The sequence below is a fragment of the Mus pahari genome, chromosome 21 (genome assembly GCF_900095145.1).
Source record: "Mus pahari chromosome 21, PAHARI_EIJ_v1.1, whole genome shotgun sequence".
NCBI lineage: Eukaryota > Metazoa > Chordata > Mammalia > Rodentia > Muridae > Mus > Mus pahari.
The window spans coordinates 19,897,756-19,917,664 of record NC_034610.1 but is presented as its reverse complement, the minus strand read 5'-3'; the positions used below and the strand labels follow the sequence as shown (position 1 = coordinate 19,917,664).

Below are 19,909 nucleotides of genomic sequence, written 5' to 3'. Positions count from 1 at the left end.
ACGGGTATGCTGTGCGCTTCCCTGAACCCTTCCTCCCAAAGTGCAACCCCAAAGAAACTTCCTTGTGCCATCCGGCCCGGGATAAGTCGGCAAGGAAATGCGGATTCGCATGGGGAGGCGTGTTGGGTTCGGGTGGGGCGAGCTGTGAACCAATGCCCACGCCTGAAGCCATGAGAGGCGACTCCTGCGGCCAATCGGCTGTAAGCGCGATGCGGGCCTCCAAGCCTCCCTCTCCTTGGGGGCGGGAGGGAGGGGTGGGGCACGGCTCTACGATAGGCTGCCGAGACGTGATTGGCGCGGGAGGCGTCCAACTGGATTGGGCGGGTCAGGGTACCTGCGCGGGACCAAGCGGGAACCGCCGCGCGGCGGCTGTGAAAGCGCGGGGCGGCGGCCGACATGTTCCAGGGCGCGGACGGCCAAGCTGGCGAGTCGGGTTCCAGGTGCGCGGACCGGTGCTGGGGCCCGGGTGGGCGCGTAGCCGCAGCCACGTGGCGGGCGGGAGACCCTGCAGATGCGGTGGGTGTGGCGCGGGGCTCCCCTGAGGGTGCTGAGCGCGCTCTCCCGCAGGGCCTCGCAGGAAGGCTGTGGGGTTAGAGCGGAGGGGACCGGGCGGCGGGATTAGGACACGTGGCTCTCCTGAAGCGCTTGCTCAGGAGAGACGCTAGCTTGGCGCCTCGAGCCGTTCGCCGCTTCCCGAGCCCTTCCCGTGTCCAGTTTGGTTGGTCACGACGACCTTCGAATGTGGCTGAGTGGCGGCAGCATTCTCAGAGCAACCCACGGATGCACTACTGACTGGTACATCCTGGGCGGGGACCTTCCCTACACAGTTGCGTCCGGACGGACTTTCTGTCTGATCTGCTTTGAGTTGATAAAATGAAACTCGTGTTCGAATGACTTTACGAGCTCCAGGAGTTAATTGTTAAATAGGCGTCCACGGAGAGGATTTTAGGAAAAGGAGGAAATCCCCATTTGATATCGGGGTGAGGGGGAAAGGGGAGCTGCCTTAATTGGATGATGAAGCGCAACTGGGAGCCTCAGTGTGGGCCATATTAGACAGCGTGCTTTGGATGGCAACTTATAGCAGCACCTAGTCTGACTGACTGCTCTAAAGCAGTCTGTAAGGCCTGGACCCCTTTCCTCTAACCCTCTTTTGTCTCCACCCCCACCCCGTCTATTTCTCAGGACTTTGTCTCAGACTTTCTCATTAGTTCCTAGAAGTTTTTATGAAGCTCACCATTCCAGGGAGGTCTGGGAGCACTGACAACCGTCGATATTTTCTTTCTCTCCAGTGTCATGGTTCATTTGAACTCTGGCTTTTCATCTTTGCCTGTATCCCTTATATTTTCTCGATAATTTGAGTATTTCTACTGAAACATTTACAGGGTACTACAAAAGGAAAAGGTAATTGGAATTATGGATTTGGTCCTAAAATCTGTTGACTAATCTGGCCCTAGAACCTCCCACTCCACTGGTGTTATTGTGATTAATGGCTGCTAGTAGCTTCCAGAAGGCCACACTGTGCCATTGTTGTGGGCCCCATTAGTTGAAAGGCCCGTTTGTGAGACCCTGCTGGGGCAGCCTTAAGACTTGCATTGCTGCTGCAGGCTACGAAGCCTGTGCTTGCTCCATTGTCTTTGAGATGGAGGTGGACACTGCTCCTGCTCAAGTGGCTCATTTTAGTACACAAAGCAGCACCAAATCCTTACTTTCAGTACCCATATAAAGTTCAGAAGCTATTTCCTGTATTCCCATAACAGACTCAGTTTGGGCCTCATCTCCTCTGGAGATGGTTTTGAGGCTCCTGCTTCTGTCGTATCACATACATGGTACACATACCATTGACACACACGTCTGGCTGTCAGTGTTTTGTGTCTGAATAGCCACAGAGTGACTGGGAAGGTGAGAGTGTAGAGTGAGGGCCTGCCAGGGTCAAACACCCAGCAGGGTAGGATGCTGGTGGCTTCGTGTAAAATGAGATTATTAAAATAAAGCTAGGAATATTCACACCTACAATCCTAGCTCTTGGGACATGGAGGTAGAGAATATGAGTTCAGGGTTGTCACTTGCTACATAGTGAATTTGAGCACTGCTAGATCCTGACTCAACTCTTTCCAACCCCCAATAAGAAAATAAATGGCTGGGCAGTGGTGGCGCACACCTTTAATCCCAGCACTTGGGAGGCAAAGACAGGCAGATTTCTTGAGTTTGAGGCCAGCCTGGTCTACAGAGTGAGTTCCAGGACAGCCAGGGCTACACAGAGAAACCCAGTCTGGAAACACCAAAAAAGAGGTGGGAGGGGGGGCTGTAGACCTGAGACTGTTAGACCTGACCGTCCAGAAGAAGCCTAGGGATGGTCAGAATGAAATCTAAAGATGGGCGTCGATGTCAGGTAGTCTTAACTTACCTATCAACTGCATTACATGGTCTACAATCTTGTTAAGTTCTTTCTAATGGACCCAGCTCCCCCCCCCCCCTTCCCCTTTTCAAAGGAACTTTCATCCCTTTCTAAGACCCTTCAAGAACTAGTAACTGGCCGGGCGTGGTGGCACACGCCTTTAATCCCAGCACTCGGGAGGCAGAGGCAGGNGGATTTCTGAGTTCGAGGCCAGCCTGGTCTACAGAGTGAGTTCCAGGACAGTCAGGGCTATACAGAGAAACCTTGTCTCGGAAAACAAAACAAACAAACAAAAACCTAGTAACTGTTGATGGGGCAGGTTTGACACATCCTCTGTCTCCTTCCTCCTAAGAAGACAGTGACCTGGCATCTGTGACTGCCACACTTTACACTGTCCTGCCTTAAGCCGTCTGAGAACTCCACTCCCATTACATTGCAATGATGGACAGCCTTTTAGCTCTTTGAATGAAACAAACACATTTTAGGTACTTTTGTTTTTAATGAATTCTTTGAGTGGTCGCTGTCTTACACAGCTGTTCAGTCAGTCCTAACCTCCACTCTTGCTTTTATGTGGCAATCAGTCTTTGATTTTAAGTATTTTTCTAAATATTTGAGGTCATGCAGTCTCAGTGGTTAGGCCTAGTGTGAGAAGGTGGAACTAAGTATAGTACACACACCTTTAATCCTTGTAATGGGAGGCAGAGGCAGAACTTTCTGTGAGTTGGAGGCTAGTCAGTTATACATAGACTTCCAGGACAGCCACAACTTCTTCAACTGCATAGATAACCATATATCAGAGAGGGGAGGAAGGGAGGATGAATATAGGCCATTCAGTGATTTAAAATTCACTTTTAAGTGGCCTCTCTTCAAAATTCATGTCTTTTATTTTTGAGATGGTCTCTGGTAGGCTTTACTGGCTTTGAATTCACTCTATAGTGGAGGATCACTTTCGGTTTTGTTTTTGAGGCAGTCTCTATGTAGGTATCTTCCTGGCTATCCTGGAACTTACTGTGTCACCACCGATCCACCTGCCTCTGCCTCCTGGATGCTGGGACTAAAGGCATGAGCCACCATGCCTGACTAAGGATTAACTTTTGAATTACTGATCTTTCTACCTCCACCTTCCAAGTGCTGGGATGACAGGTATTAGTTTGCATGCATGACTAAAAGGCATTTAAAAGGCCTAACCAGGTGTCTGAAATATGATATGAAGTCTTTCACCATATTGCACTTGTCTACCTGTGCTCTGGACATCAGGGCAGAGCTTTGAGTAATACCATAGGTCTTCAGCTGTTGTATTCAAAACAATCAAATTTTTGACTTCCCATTAGCTCCAGACAAAGTTCCCAAAGTTTGGGACTTTAGGTGGAAACTACTGTTTGTACCTAAGGCATAGAAACCACATTCTTTGTGGGTGTTTGTTTAAAAGCTGTGGTTGTAGAATATCAGAGTTTAAAGAGGAATGGCCATTCCATAAGGACATGCTGCCAATGGGTGGTGGTTTTTCTTTATAGTCTAGGCATTTCAATGGCTACACCAAACATTCCAATATACAGTGAGTCTTTTAAGTCAGGAATTACCTTCAGGGATGATGGATCTAAGATAAAGAGAAAAGACACATAAGGAGTCTGAATTAAAACCCAATCAAAGGATCTAGGGTTTAAACTACACCCTTAATGCCTCTGAAAACCACAAGGGGAAGCACCTTTACCTTATATTCTCGGTCAGGCCTGACTCCTCATGTTAGACTCTACAAATTCTGGCAGGGGAGTCTCTGGCTACTATGGCTACGAAGCAGAAAGGTTGGCAAAGGTAGGGATTTGCTTCTGTGTGAGCTCCGTGGCAAAGCTGAAGACAGCATGGAGAAAAGAGCAAAGAATCTCTCTTTAATCGCGTGTTTTATCCGGATCAGAGTCTAAAACAATATTGGCAAAGTATTAAAACTAAAATTTTGATCCTAATTACTATATAATGTGACTCAAAAAATGAAAAGTTCCTCATGTGGTTCACCTTACCCCACCCCTGAGAACATGACAGTGTCTTTCTGTGAAAGCCAACTTGGCCTTGAACTCTAAATTCTGCCTCAGTCTCCCAAGGGCTGGGATTTACAGGCCTGTACCATCACACTTTGGATGGGGCCAGCTTTCATTCACATCAGTACTGTTTGGTAGTGGGCCAGACCACAGAAAAGAGACCATCAGCACCAATCCTAGTGAATCCTGGGAATCTGTTGGACGGATGTCAGTGACTCACGTTCACTCTGTACTTGTAGGTCCATGAAGCCCCCAGGAGGAGAATCGAGCGATCTTTTTGGAAATCCAGAAGAAGGTATTACTTCAAGCAAGCCTAATAGGATGGCATCTAATATTTTCGGACCAACTGAAGAACCTAAACACATACCCAAGAGGGCAAATCCTCCAGGTGTGGACTTTACACTTCTCACGTTCCTTGGCCTTAAACTCTATTTTCTTTATAAAAATCTGTCTGACAAGCTTGTTGCTATCATGAAACACCAGGACCAAAGCACAAGGCTCTCACTATGTAGACCAGGCTAGCCTGGAACTCCCAGAGGTCTGCCTGCCTCTGCCTGAGTGTTGGGATTAGAGGACCTGTGCTGCCATGCCGAGACTGAACTCCTGCTTGTCTCTCAAGTGCTGGGATTTGGAATGTGGAGCACAGGCCTCGCGTTGCTTTTTGTGTAGCCATCCTTTTAGATAAGCGTCTGTAGCACCTTGTCCTTGTCAGTAGTGTCTAAAGGAGAGAGGGCTTTCCGTGGCTCTCATCTCCTCTTAAAAGTGTTCCATCTACTCAGCAGGGTCTGCTGGGTGCAGGTGCTGAGGCCGCCCTCCAGGTGAGGGGTTCTGGTCTCAGCCCCTAATCTGAAATTTCATGCAAATTGTGCGTTCAACTGCTTTTCTTAGGAATAGTATTTTCAGTATGATTTCAGTGGGGTTGAAATTCTAGAGTGTTCACCTTGGTATAGTTCTCTATCATTTCCTGCTGTTACCAGGGAAGTTTTTGAAAAGCCTTTAGTTGGTCTTGGTGTTAGATGTCTGTCATCTCAGACCTCAAGAGGCTGCAGGAGATTATGGCGTTTGGGGCCAACTTGGGCAAACTGTGTCAAAAAGAAGGCGGCAGCAGAGCGCCTTGGGTGATAGGCTGTCCTCAGGCCTTTGCTTGTCTGTATCCACTTTCTCAAAGCTAGATTTGCTCTCTCCTTGTAAGCCTCGAGGGGCTACATATGGAGTCTATATGCTGGAGAAGGACTGAGATCTGCCCTCTGCCTTTTGTCAATTAACTAATAACGTTTTTTGTTTTTTTTATGAAATAATAATGAACAAAAACTGATTTTGGCAGGCAGTGATGGTGCACACCTTTAAGCCCCACACTAGGGAGGCAGAACCAGGTAGATCTCTGAGTTTGAGGTCAGCCTGATATACATAGTGAATTTCAGGACAGCCACGGCTACACAGAGAAACCCTGTCTTGAAAAACCACAAAAGCTGACTTGTTTGCGCTCTCGCTCTCTCTCTCTCTCTCTCAAGATTTATTTACTTGTTTCATGTATATATGTATATGGTGAGTACACTGTAGCTGTTTTAAGACATACAAGAAGGAAATTGAACTCAGGACCTCTGGAAGAGCAGTCAGTACTCTTAACTGCAGAGCCATCTCTCCAGCCCCATGTTTGTTCTCTTATGGTGGGGGTTGGAGCTGCATTTGATGTCTGTGAGCCATCTTGGCCTTCCTTCCTCAGAGTTGTCTTTAGGCTTGCCCCAGTGGCAAGCCAGGTGCCCTGGAAAGCATGGTGTGCCTCTGTACCTGTCCTCAAGGCCTCCTTAATGCTCAGTGTGGTCATCTAGCCATCTTGCTGCAGTGAGCAGATTTCGGCAACAAGTTTTGGAGCTTGTTTTCTGTCCTGTTAGGGGCTCCTTTGAAAATAGTTCCAAAGGACAGAAAGGCCCTGAGGGCTTGGGTGCCCTGGGTGCTATGCTCAGTCTTTCGAACTTAGTCCTACAGCACTCACAAAGTTGGGAGCTTGGTGGGAAATGTGCAGAGGCAGAGCTGATTTAACAGTGTGAGGTCATGGAAGGTTTGCTGCTATTGCTTGCCCTTTGTTGTCTCATATTTATTAGTTTCCATGTTCCTTATTTATTGCATATATCTTTATAAATTATTCCTTTATTTGCCTGATAACACTGGTCTTTGTTGGTGGCTAGTGTGTTTACATACTTTGCATATATTTTCACTTCACCCTCACTACAACCGTCTCTCATAGCAGACACTGAAACCCAGGGAAGTCCTTGTGTGCCTGAACCTCACAGCTAGTTAATCTTTGGCAGACTCCGCCTTGGATCTGGTTTACCGGTTTTTAGAGGTCCGTGCTCTGAATTGACCTAAAGCTGCACACTAGGGCACGTACCTGCCTTTGAGACAGAGGCAGAAGGGTCAGGAGATGTAAGCCAACCTGGGCTATATGAGACCCTGTTTCAGAAAGCAAATAAACTGACCAGAATATATCCATTGAGAGAAACTTCTGAAAGGATCATTGCTGGATCATTGGGAACATGAATTTAAAATACTGACACATTGAGTCTAAAGTCCATAATGCTCATTCTGTCAATATAGTGTTTAATTTATTGTATGTGTATGCAGAAGCCAGAAGGTGTCTAATCCCTTGGAATAGGAGTTAGAGGCATTGTGAGCTGCTGTATGGGTCCTGGGAAGCAGACCAAGCCTGTTGCAAGAGCAGGAATCACCCCTAACCTCACAATATGGCTTCTAAAAATGTATTTTGAACTTTGTTTTCCTTAGTAAGCTAGCAGGCATGCCCTGTGACTACTACTCCTTTATAGAGTCGGAAGGAGAACTCTTGTTCAAGATAGACTTTACTTGGGACAGAGCAAGTTTCTAATTTCAAGAAAATTGAGGATCTTGTTGACTAGAGTGAAAGGGATGAGTTTCTGGAGAGCCAGTGCTGTTATGAGCAGTGCTCACCCTACAGCTCTCCATGATATGCTTGAGAACTTTCCAGTTTTCTGATTCACTTTTTTTAATGACCATGAGTATCTGACCAAAAACTTGTAATTGTTGCTCCCCGACGCCCTTAGGCCGTGGTTTAACTCAGTATCTAGATAGCTGATCACTCCCCTGAGCCACAAACCTCCAAACCTCAAACTCCTGAGGTCTGTTGTTTGGTTCAGTGTCACCGGGGCTTCTTAGTCCTTAGCCTGCTGGGGTTGTTCCAAGCTGTTTTGCTTTCTATTCAAACCAGACTGACTTTGTATAATAAAGGGAGCCTTTGGACAGCAAAGAATAACCCTGGGAGGCACTGCCTCTGCCTTCCAAGTACTGGGATTAAAGGCAGGCGGCTACCACTGCCCAGTCATAACTGGGATTTTTTGGTTTGGTTTGGTTTTTTTGTTTTGTTTTGGTTTGGTTTGGTTTGGTTTGGTTTTTTTTGTTTTGGTTTTTTTGCTTTTTTCCATTTTTTTTCTAAGGGACTGAGGGCATGGAAAATACAGCGCACCAATGAAACAAAATGTCAAAAAAAAAATACAAAGAAATATAAAATAGAAAAATGTATTTACAGGTTGTACATTACTATGATCAGAAAGCACAAAGACACCGGCTGCTAGAATACATGCACTGGTTCAAGAGGCGGTTACTAAAAACTGGGAGGGAGAAGCCTGTAAAAAGAAAAGGGTCAAAAAGTTCAAACTTTTCATTCCTAATTTGCTACACTGATCAAAAGGAGGAGTCCCCACGGCCCACGAGTCTATCAGCTCAGCGTATCCCCAGCTTACAGCCGCACGTGACTCTCAAGGGAGACAGCCATAACTGGGATTTTTAAGACACCATAATTCTCACTACATTTTCTCCTTCCTGTTTAATGCCAATAATTGTACTGTGTTTTAGTGAGAAATTATAAACAGACATCAATGAACCGTTTTTCAAGTGAGTGGCCAAAGATTTTCTTTCTTTCTATAATTGTCTGAAAAGGCTTATACTTTTTGCTGCTGACCCTCAACCTAGGTCTCCAAAGCTGCTTCCTGAGGGCGAGATATTACCTTGTATGTCCCTCTTGGACCTGCACTCTCTGGACCAGTGGCAGCTTTTACCATCCAGTCTTCAACACACCCCACCTACCCCCACCCACCCCACCCCCAGCCTTTTAGAAGAACTTTTGTAGCTGGAAACTGTCTGTTCCCTTCTCTGGCAGAAAGTACTGTATTTCTCACAGTTAATGCACCTGCTTTTTTGAGCTCTGAGGTTTTTATAGCCTTAAATTTTCTTTTTAAATGGCTGAATTCACAATTAAAGCAAAGGGCATTTTGATATAGAAGACTTTTGGCTAAGACTAGTAATCTTGTAACCCCAGGCCACCCCTCCAGCGGCTCAGTTTTCTCAAGCATATCCCTTTCTCTCAAGACAAAAGGGCTGTATCTCTCTAAGCTTGTCGCCTCCTGCCCTCGGGCTGTGAGGGCTGGAAACCCAAAGCTCTGCCGGGCTAGTTCACCTTGAAGAGGTTCTGTGCCTTCTTGCCCAGCCTGCTTTTCTCTCTTCCTCCTGCTTAGTCACCAGGTCTGAACCCTCTGTGCTGTAGTGCTTGGCCATTCTCCCAACCTTTTCTGAGAGGGAATATAGGAAGAAGAGTATAGAAAATCCTCACTGAGAGCAGAGCTACGGCTGAGACAAACACTGCCGACATGAAGCCCTATGTTCATTTCTGTACCCTGCTGAGTCTCCATTAGTACATGCCCAACAGACAGGTAAGGTATAGAGCTCACACATACTGTTTTCATTGAGTATTTCTTCTAGTAAAAATCTGATGGTAGAAGAAAATTCTTCCCTGGAGAGTGTGTGATGGTTTGTATATGATTGGCCCAGGGAGTGGCACTATTAGAGGGTGTGGTCCTGTTGGAGTAGGAGTGTTTGTCATGTGGGTGTGGGCTTTCAGACTCATCCTAGCTGCCTGGAAGTCAGTATTCTGCTAGCTCTCAGATGAAAATGTTGAACTCTCAGCTCCTTCTGTACCATGCCTGCCTGGATGCTGCCATGTTCTCACCTTGATGCTAATGGAGTGAACCTCTAAACCTGTAAGCCAGCCCCAATTCAATGGTGTCTTTTATAAGAGTTGCCTTGGTCATGGTGTCTGTTCACAGCAGTAAAACCCTAACTAAGACAGAGTGTATGCATCCTTTAAGTAGGTGATGATGCTCATGAAAAGATGAAGAAAGGCAGAAGGCACGAATAGGGAGCAGAACATTCCAGAGCTTGGTTGATACCAGTTCTGTACCAAGTAACACAACTAACCCTGAGAATGCGTCAGAAAGGTACTGGTTTTCAGACCTGATGAGAAGAGATACACAGCCACTTCAGAGCTTCCCACTTCTCTCTTTCTGGGCTCTGGCATTTATTCCCTCTCCAGAGTCCCAAGAATTAAACTGTCTGTAGCTGGCAAAGAAAAAGCCTCCCCAAGAACACACACGACAAATAGTCTGTTTCTGTGCTCAGTCTGGAGCAGCCCCATGTCCCACATTGGGGTTAAAGTAGAAGCAGGTTACATAACAGAACCGGGATTTTTAAGACACCACAATTGGGGCTGGAGAGATGGCTCAGCAGTTAAAAGCACTGTGCTCTTCCAGAGGTCTTCAGTTCAATTCCCAGCAACCACATGGTGGCTCACAACCAACTGTAATGGGATCCAACACCCTCTTCTGGTGTGTCTGAAGAGAGCTACAGTATACTTACATACACTTTTTTAAAAGGACACCAACAGCCGGGCGTGGTGGCGCACGCTTTTAATCCCAGCACTTGGGAGGCAGAGGCAGGCGGATTTCTGAGTTCCAGGACAGCCAGGACTACACAGAGAAACCCTGTCTCCAAAAAANNTAAAAAAAAAAAAAAAAAAAAAAAAAAGGGCACTAACAATTCTCACTACATCCCAGCAGCTACACTCTTGGTCCCTTCAAGCCAGTCATTGTCTTCTGGAAAGGTACTCTAGTCCATCAATAGGATCCTGAAGGACCTTTTGATAGCTGTGCTAGCTAGCAAAATAGATCCCTTGAAAAAGGCTTAGGCATTCCTGCTTTTCATTCTGATTGTTGTCAAGAGTGCTGTGGTGACAACATGGTCATGAGAGCTAAGGAGTAACTATTTGGGATTATTTGAGGGGGCACAAAAACAGCACAGAAGAGCATGGAGCAGTCCTTTAGTGTGTGGTGGTGTTTGACTTCTAGTTGCCCTCTGGTTATCCTAAGGAGCCCAGCAGCAGCCACCAAGTAAACAGGCCTTCTAGCTCCAGCTTGGTAAGCCACTAAGCTTATTTGGGTTGTTTATAGGACCATCGGTGAAGGGTTACTTAGGAGCACAGGAAACTATAAACACCCAAATCACTGAAAAGTTGTGTGTCAGCATAGATGTTAGCCTCCTAAAGGTAACGTCGAGTTAATTCCTCCTCCCATCCATCCTTGAGTTAATTTCCACGTCTGGTCTAGTCTACCATTTCTTGAGGCAATGTGTGTCTCTCTGGGTCAGGATTCGATAGAGCTGGGCATAGGAGGTGGAGAGGAGTGACTGGAATCTCAGGTGAGGGTCTAGTGACAGTCCCATTACCTATAGGGCACCAGTCAACAAGTCTATTCTTGTTGAGGGTCTCACACAGGTACCACAGCTGCTCTGGTTATGGTAAAGGCTGTGTTATTCCTGGAAGACAGTGTTCCATAGCGTGTGGAAGGCATAGATGGTGTGGAGTGGTTACACTGTAGGCTTTGTCTTAGCATTTGTCCTAGGAGCTATAGCAACTTATAGAATCCTCTTACCACCCAGGAATCTGCCCCTTGGTTGTTCTTATCGTTAATTAAGGAACTAGAGACACAGAAAAGCCAGGTAACTTAGCACAGCATCGGTAGTCAGTGGGGTATTTTTTCTGTTGTGGATTATAGCTTCAGTTGGGATGCTAGAGTCAGCTACCTAAAAATAGGTAGATTTTGACGGAATCTACCTCCATTAGGCGTAATGCTTTGGGGAAGGTGGATGCTTAATACCTGCTGAGTGAAGACATCTGTTGGTATTTCATACCTTTTTGCCTAATATAGGCATAACTGCATCCTTTCCAGGCCTGGGTCCATAAGATCTGCTTGAGATGTGCATTGCTATCAAGGAGCATTTCTTTTAGCTTGCTGGCATTTTTTCATTACTAGGCCTTCTAGACAGAAAGAGGTCAGAGTGACTAACCTTATTTTCCAGGGTATAGGTTCACCATGAATAGCGGGGAACTAATACCTTTAATTATTTACTTTTGATTTGCTTAAGAACTCCTTCTGAGGGCCGAGCGTGGTGGTGCACGCCTTTAATCCCAGTACTTGGGAGGCAGAGGCAGGCAAATTTCTGAGTTTGAGGCCAGCCTGGTCTACCGAGTGAGTTCCAGGACAGCCAGGGCTACACAGAAAAACCCTGTCTCGAAAAACCAAAAAAAAAAAAAAAAAAAAAGAACTTCTGCCTAACAAGAGACTTTCCCACTGGAAAACTTGCATTGTTCATTATAAGGGAGCTCTGGGGAAAGGTGATGTTTTATTCACCTTTCAAGTCCAGGCCCAGGTCAGCTTGGCTATACACGCGAACGCTGTAGCAGACCAGATTAGGGATTGGCTGCGATATAAGGCTTCGGGGACTTGGAGTAATTGTCCCAGTCTATCGTTCTGGAACCTAGGAAGGCATTAAGTCTTTCGTAGAAGGGTACACTGATGACGTAGCATCAGCTGTGAGCTCTGATGTTCACTCTTCTGTGATTGTTCCTGCAGGAGGCAAAGGAAGTGGGATCTTCGATGAATCTGCTCCTGTGCAAACTCGACAACGTTTGAATCCACCCGGTGGGAAGACCAGTGACATATTTGGGTCCCCAGTCACTGCCACTGCACCTCTGGCACACCCAAACAAGCCCAAGGTATGGACTGCATTCATATAGCCAGACAGGAAAGAAAAATCAAAGTTGTGTCAAGTTCACTTCTCAAAGAGTTCCAAAGCAGGTGTGACATAATACTAGGAAGAGACATAAAGATCATGCTGCTTTTCCTGAGTGTGCTCATTCATTGGTTGGAGTCACCCAGGAAACATGTTTCAGCCTTATGACTAAAGACCTGAGAAAGGATTATGTTTGCCTCTACACAGCAGCTGCCAAGCGCCTGTCTGTGCGACTCTACTTTGTGTACCTGAGGTCTTGTGACTGAGCACATAGTGTAAAGGTTTGACCCTTGCTGAGTTCTTGAAAGGAAAGGTCTGTCTTTACATAGTACTAGAGATTTAACCTGGGTGTTGTATAACATTGGGATTGTATATTTTAGCTTGTCCATAAAAAAGACACACACTCCAGGTACTTTATTTTCTAGTTTTAAGCCTAGATTGGCAGGTTTTGGAGCTATTTTAACTTCTATCCGAACCGTATGTCCCTTGTTCCTTACTGTTTGTCCCGCCCACATGCTCTTGTTCCATTTCCTCTCAGGGCTGGTCCCTCCTCCTTTGGTCTCTTCTCTTTTCTCCACTCTTTTCTCTACCTGCAACCCCCAGTCGGGTAACTAAAAACTAGCATCATTTGGTGTATGAGAGGGTCTCCCGGGGCAGCTGTGACCAGATCTTGAGTGGCCAGTATTTAGCATTTGTTTACCAGCAGCATCAGACCAACCTCCCACACTTTATCACTCTACATCATTGCTCTACCCCAGCTACCTCCCCAGCCCAGGATGATGGCTCTTGATAAGTTTTACTCCACAAGGGTGAGCTTACGTTTGTTATCTCTGAGGATTATGGATCTCAGGTCTCTGATCCAGTGAATTAAAATTCACCAACTATTTTGCATTTGTTGGTTCAAAAAAATAATAATAATTTTACAACTCATTAAATTTGTTGCAAAAAAAGAAAAGTGTTTAACCAAGCTGAGCATGGTGGCACTTGTCTCTAATCCAATCCCACCACTCAGGAGACAGAGGCAGGTGGATCTCTGTGAGTTCCAGGATAGTTAGAGCTACTTAGAGAGACCCTGTCTGAACTCATCCCTCCCCTCCACCAAAACCAGCAACAACAACAACAACAAACCTGTTTAATCAGCATTTCCTGCATGAAGGGTAGAGAGAATACCTATTAGAGAAAAGTCCCCTTTACACAGAGTACTATAGGGTACCAGCAAGATGGGTCCATTGGTAAAGCTGCTTCCTGCCCAAGCCTAAGACTTGAGTTTGATTCCTGGGACCCACAAGGTAGAGAAGAGTCTCAAAAGCCGTCCTCGGGCTCAGCGCGCACACCGCAGTGGCGCCCCTGACCCCACCGGTTCCCTGGAGTTGAACACAATGCACTTTACCCGTATGGATGCTACTTAGGAGGATGGCGCAGCAGAATAGTGATGTGAAGGCTAGCTAAGAGGCACAGTGAGGTCACAGCTGGAAGAGAAACATTTTAGCTTTGAAGCAATGTAGGAGTAATTATGGGATATCAGCATCGTAAACCTGGCGGTGAAGGGGTAGAGGGTAGAGTTAGATAATATTTACCATTGGCTAACAGAACAAAAAGCCAACCAATAGTTACAGCTTCCTAGTAGAAGTCCATCAGAGACCGTCTCAGGTCAGCTTCTCCCCAAAGTCAAAGCGAAGTTTTTAAAGGCATGTTCTCTCTTGTCAGCATGGTGGTACGCATCTTTTAATCCCAACATTTAAGAGAAGGCAGGCAGGTAGGTCTCTTGAGTTCAGAGCCGGTGTACATAGTGAGACTGTCTCAACAGAAACACTGGTCCTCTTAATAGCCCAGGCTGACTTCCAGCTCCTGGCATCCTGCATAAATGCTGAGGGGGCAGGGGTGAGCCACTATAGCGTGATGGAACTAAGTATTTTTTATTTTCGATGTATTGGTTTTTGTGTTATTCCAGGGACATAGGAACTTAGGGCCTTGTGCATTCTAGGCATGTGCTCTATCCACTGAGCCACATCCCAGCCTTATACTTTGATTATGAGAAAAGTTGTTCATATACATGCATACTGTAGTCTGTATCAGAGCTTCTTGTTTGAAGGTGCAACATTTGATTATGTGGCGAAATTATTTGGTTTGTTTATTTGTCTGCTTTGAGCCACACATTCCAATGTTGTGCTGTCAAAACAAGACATTCTGATATACTACAATGTAGATGAAGCTATGAAACATGCTAGTGGGTTCTTTTAGAAAATAATTTTTATAATTTAAAGCCTGTTGTGGTTACTTTTTAAAAAGCTATGCCTTATGCTATTTATGAAGAAATAAAATAACTGGGACTTTGAGAGGCTGGCAGTGAACTAACATCACTGTTGCAGTCCAGTGAGTTACATGGGCTTAGTCACGGGTCTCTATTTTGTAGTGTGAGGGATCACATGCACAGAGACTCTTGCGTTATAGAGAAGCACTTTGTTATTGAGCAGTTTATTTAGTAGCCTGATAGTTTGTTTATTGTAAAATTGTATAATTTTTAGTTATGTGTAGGTATGTCAGCATGTGTGTATGTATGCAGGTGAGTACAGGGACCCTCAGAGGCAGCATATTCCCTTGGAGCAGGAGTTATAGACAACTGTATCTAAGAACAGCAAGAGCTTTAACCACTGGGCCATTTCCAGCCTACCATAAACATTTTAAAGGTTAAAAATAAAACAGGCGGGGCTGGTGAGATGGCTCAGTGGGTAAGAGCACCCGACTGCTCTTCCGAAGGTCCGCAGTTCAAATCCCAGCAACCACATGGTGGCTCATAACCATCCGTAACAAGATCTGATGCCCTCTTCTAGAGTGTCTGAAGACAGCTACTTACATATAATAAAAATAAATAAATCTTTAAAAATAAATAAATAAAACAGGCTCTATAGTGGGGGCCTATACCTTCACCTGTTCAGGAGGAAACTGAGGTTTAATGCCTTTCTACCTACAGAATGAGTTCAGGCCCAGACTTTGGAAAACTCGATGAGACCCTGACCAGAAAGTAGAAATAAGACTGAGGATGTGACCTGGTGGTGGGTAGCAGAGTCTAGGTTTAAGCCTTGGATGGCCAGGGGAACACAATTAAAAATACACCAGCCGTTCATCCTTAAACTTCCATTGCCTGCCTGGACGAGCACTAACTTGCTGGCTTGCTTACCTTGCTGCAGGATCATGTTTTGCTGTGTGAAGGTGAAGACTCTAAGTCTGACCTGAAAGGTAAGCATATTTCCTGCCCTTCTGTATTCCAGAGAAATAGCTCATGCACTTCCTAGCATTGCTCTGCCTTCAAAACAACTGACCAAAGCAAGCATAAGAGGGTGGCCCTGGTTTAGTGTTTAAAGAAGGGACATAAGCACAGCTGCTGCTAGTAATATTGTTAGGTTTTCTTTTCTTCCTAATTCTGGGACGCTTTAATTACAGTTCCTCGTGTTTTGGTGACCCCACCCATAAAATTATTTTCATTGCTACTTCATAATTCTGGTTTTGCTACTATCATAAATTATAGTGTGTTTTCTGTGCTTTCTGATGGTCTTAGGTGACCCCTCTGAAAGGGCGATTTGATACTACCCTCTCCAGGGGTGTCTTAGGGTATTACTGCTGTGAGCAGACACCATGACCAAGGCAAACCTTTTAAAGGACAACGTTGAATTGGGAATGGCTTACAGGTACAGAGGTTCAGTCCATTATCATCAAGGCAGGATCATGGCAGCATCCAGGCAGACATGGTGCAGGCAGAGCTGAGAGTTGTACATCTTTATCTGAAGACTGCTAGCAGAAGACTGGCTTCCTGGCAGCTAGGATGAGGGTCTTAAAGCCCACACCCACAGTGACACACCTTCTAATAGTGTCATCCCTGGGCTGAGCATCCACACACCATCACAAGGGTTTTGACACAGGGTGAGAACCACCATCTACTAAAGTGCTTCCTGAGCTTGGGACCAGTCGGGAGCTAGTCGGCCTCAGAACTTATGGCTATGCAGCAGCACTGACTTTCATTCGGTTAGTGCAACTTGCTGCACAGTGTAGTGGACTATGTACTGCCTTTCATGGACTTTTGTTGATTTTTATCCTACAGCTGCAACAGACTCCAGAGGAGAACAGGGCGACAAAGGAAGCTCAAAAGAAGTAGAGCATACAAAGATACCGGACCCCACACCTACGGTCGACAGTCATGAGCCCAGACTGGGGCCACGACCTCGCTCCCACAACAAAGTCCTGAACCCACCAGGAGGCAAATCCAGCCTCTCTTTCTATTGAGAGGCTCCTGCTCTGCCTGTAACTAGATCAGACAGAGATAGAGTATTAAATGTTAGTGTTTCCTTTAATTCAAATGAGCTGGGGTGGGAGAGGGTTTGTCATGTGTGGGGGTTGACTGCTCATAAGCGTTGTTGTCATCGGAAGAGCTGTGCCGAGGACTGTGCCTTCTAGACTGCCAAGACATACATTGTGGGATAAACTGGGATGCTCTGGTCTCTCCTCTGACTGCTCGCTGTGAAACACATCTGTACAGTTGTGGGGAAGGCAGAAGAGCTGGGCCTTTAGCAGAAGGATGCCAGGGTCTGTCTTGACCTTGTGTCAGCAGGCTGCTGGCGGTTGGGCATCTAAGTATGGTTTGGTTGAAAAAGAACCCACACTACTCTCACTGTGGGCTGGAGGAGACACACATGAACAGAAACTCTTACAAAGTGGAGTCCACAATAGGCCTTGCAGGAAATGCCTATCACTGAATGCTCCCCCTCGGAGATACCTCAGAACCCTAATGTCTCCTCTCCTTCCCCCATTATGTCACTCTGTAGTATTGAAACATGATTGCTCTTTTTGGTAGCAGTCAACAGGAAATCAAGCCGTTATTCTCAGTCCTGTCCTGGGTGGAAGGTTTTTTTATACACTAATCTTCTGAGTTGTCCCATACCTGGACCTAAAATACCGGCCAGGTCTGAGGTCTGTCTTCCTCTACAGTTGGCTTAGTTCCTAGCACGCCAGATTTGCATGTGGGTGGTTCCTTTTGTTTGTCTCATCAGCCTTAAGCATAGGCCTTAGTTCTGCACCTGTGAGGGGTTTGCCCTCTTCATGGTTCCTCCTGTACATAAGGTCTCTGGCCTCTGCAGAGCCACATATGTCCAGATATTGGGTGGATCCCTGTTCTCCTGTCTTGCTTTGCTCCTGCAGTTGGGAGGAAAGCCTGCTGAAGGATGTTAGGTTGGATACCTGTGCATTGCTTCAGCGCTTAGAAAAGTGCTACCCTGTACACCAAAACACAAGAGCTGCCTTTAGAAAGCTTTAGACTTGACCTTGCTCATAAGCAGCGTCCGTAAGCCAGGATACTAAGTGTTCTGTCAGTAAGGTCAGAACAGTCATTTGACAGCAGAGGTACTGGGCTCCAGAGTCGTGTCACTTCCTGTCAGCCGGATGTCCCTCCTGTTCATCCCTCGAGGGGTTTCTTCTTCCCTGAGTGGTGCTGCTTTGCTTCTAGTGCCTGCAGAGAGCTTCTTAGCAGGTGCCAGAGATGTCCCCAGTCAGTCTTGGAAAGGTGGCAATCCTATAGTCACACAATGACACACTGACCTACAAGTGCCTGCCGGAGCCACCCGCTGAGCTCGGCGTCCTCCCCGGGCTATTGAGGGGTCTGACCATGGCTTTATCAACCAAAGAGTTCCCCCCTTCAGCTGCCCTGTATTCTGAAGCCAAGTAACATGTCTTACATGTATGTAATTCTGTAACAACTCAAATGGTTTGTGGCTCAGTCATCAGGATCTATTTTGGAATTTAGAGCATTTTTTTTTCCATTTAAGAAAATGTCATAAATGATGTTTGCTTTATCTAGCCCAGACACTAACTTTTTTAGCTTATAAGGAAATGATTCAATGATAGAAAAAACTTTTTTTTTTTTTTTTTTTTTGGTTTTTCGAGACAGGGTTTCTCTGTATAGCCCTGGCTGTCCTGGAACTCAGAAATCCACCTGCCTCTGCCTCTCGAGTGCTGGGATTAAAGGCGTGCGCCACCACGTCCGGCTCAGAAATAAACTTTTTATAACTGCTCTCTTAAGTAGAAAATGATTTGTGAGTTCCAAATTGGATTGTCATGAGGAATCTAACATCACTATGCTGATTCTGTTAGCCCTGTGAGAGAAAAGCTTCAAGGGCCACCTGCTGGCCTGGATGGCTGGGAGGATATGGTGACCTGCAATAGTGACCCACAGCAGTGGCTGCCTTATTCATCTCCCATCTTTCTATCTTCTGCTGTGGCTGGACTCAGAGTGTGAATCTGTAAATTAGTATCCAGCTAAATCCAGTGATAAACAATTGTCACCTACATTAAGCCTTAAAACTTTTTTTAAGTGTATTTGGTGCCAACATTTTTCTATCGCTGTGTCAGAGCAAGAAACCTGTCCTTACATCGTAATACAATTTTGATAGGAACATTTGTTCTGTTTTATGAGGCAGAACTGGGTATAATGGTTGAATTAAACTTTGTAACCACATACAGCCCATGTGTATTTATGTGTTTGTGCTTCTCCATAGTCCAGTTGAGGGGTTGGGGAACAATACTAAACTTTGACCCTTTTTTATCGCTTCCCTTTAGTAAAGTTCACTTCTCCCTTCCTTGATCGAGAAATGCCCAGGATAATCAGCTTTAAGATTGGAACAGAGAAGTTGGGCGGGCGTAGTTGTGCAAGCCTTTGATCCCAGCACTCGGGAGGCAGAGGCAGGTGGATTTCTGAGTTCGAGGACAGCCTGGTCTACAAAGTGAGTTCCAGGACAGCCAGGGCTATACAGAGAAACCCTATCTCGAAAAAAACAAAGATTTGAGCAGAATTAATTGGGAATATGCTGTAATCTATTTAGTTTTCTGTAGTTGGAGTTCATTCTTTACAAGTAATAGAAGAAAGAAAACCTGCTCCAGTTTGGCTTCAGAATGCCCCAGTGACCCTGTAACAAGCCTCGTGGTAACTAGTGGGTTGGCCACCTATTCAGCTGTGTTAGATCGAAGCTCTGTAGAGAAAATACATTTCAAATGGTCAACAAGCAAACTCCATATCTAGATCCACATTACGTGGTGTGATGGTTTGTATATGCTTTGTCTAGAGAGTGTCACTATTAGATGGTGTGGCTCTGTTGGAGTGGGTGTGTCACTGTGGGGGTGGGCTTTAAGACTTTCATCCTAACTGTCTAGAGGTCAGTCTTTAGATAGCAGCCTTTAGATAAAGAATTAGGACTCTGGGCTGGAGAGATTGCTCAGTGGTTAAGAGCACTGCTCTTCCAAAGGTCCTGAGTTCAAATCCCAGCAACCACATGGTGGCTCACAACCATCCTTAATGAGATCTGACGCCTTCTGGTACACCTGAAGACAGCTACAGTGTACTTATTTATAATAATAAATAAATCTTTAAAAAAAAATAATTAGAACTCTTAGCTCTGCCTGCATCATGCCTGCCTAGATGCTGCCATACTCCCACCTTGATGATGATGATGATGTAGTATTTTTTTTTTAAAGATTTATTTATTTATTATATGTAAGTACACTGTAG

The 19,909-nt window shown here is 45.7% G+C and overlaps 1 protein-coding gene across 1 annotated transcript; it reads left to right on the top strand.

Moving 5' to 3' along the window:
* The first annotated feature begins 355 nt into the window (after nucleotides 1-355).
* Nucleotides 356-18,243, top strand: Jpt2 (Jupiter microtubule associated homolog 2). Its single transcript, XM_021221576.2, has 5 exons — nucleotides 356-440; nucleotides 4,668-4,816; nucleotides 12,201-12,343; nucleotides 15,549-15,597; nucleotides 16,457-18,243. The coding sequence occupies exons 1-5, from the start codon at nucleotides 397-399 to the stop codon at nucleotides 16,636-16,638; spliced, it is 567 nt and encodes a 188-aa protein (XP_021077235.1). The 5' UTR covers nucleotides 356-396; the 3' UTR covers nucleotides 16,639-18,243.
* Nucleotides 18,244-19,909: the final 1,666 nt, after the last annotated feature.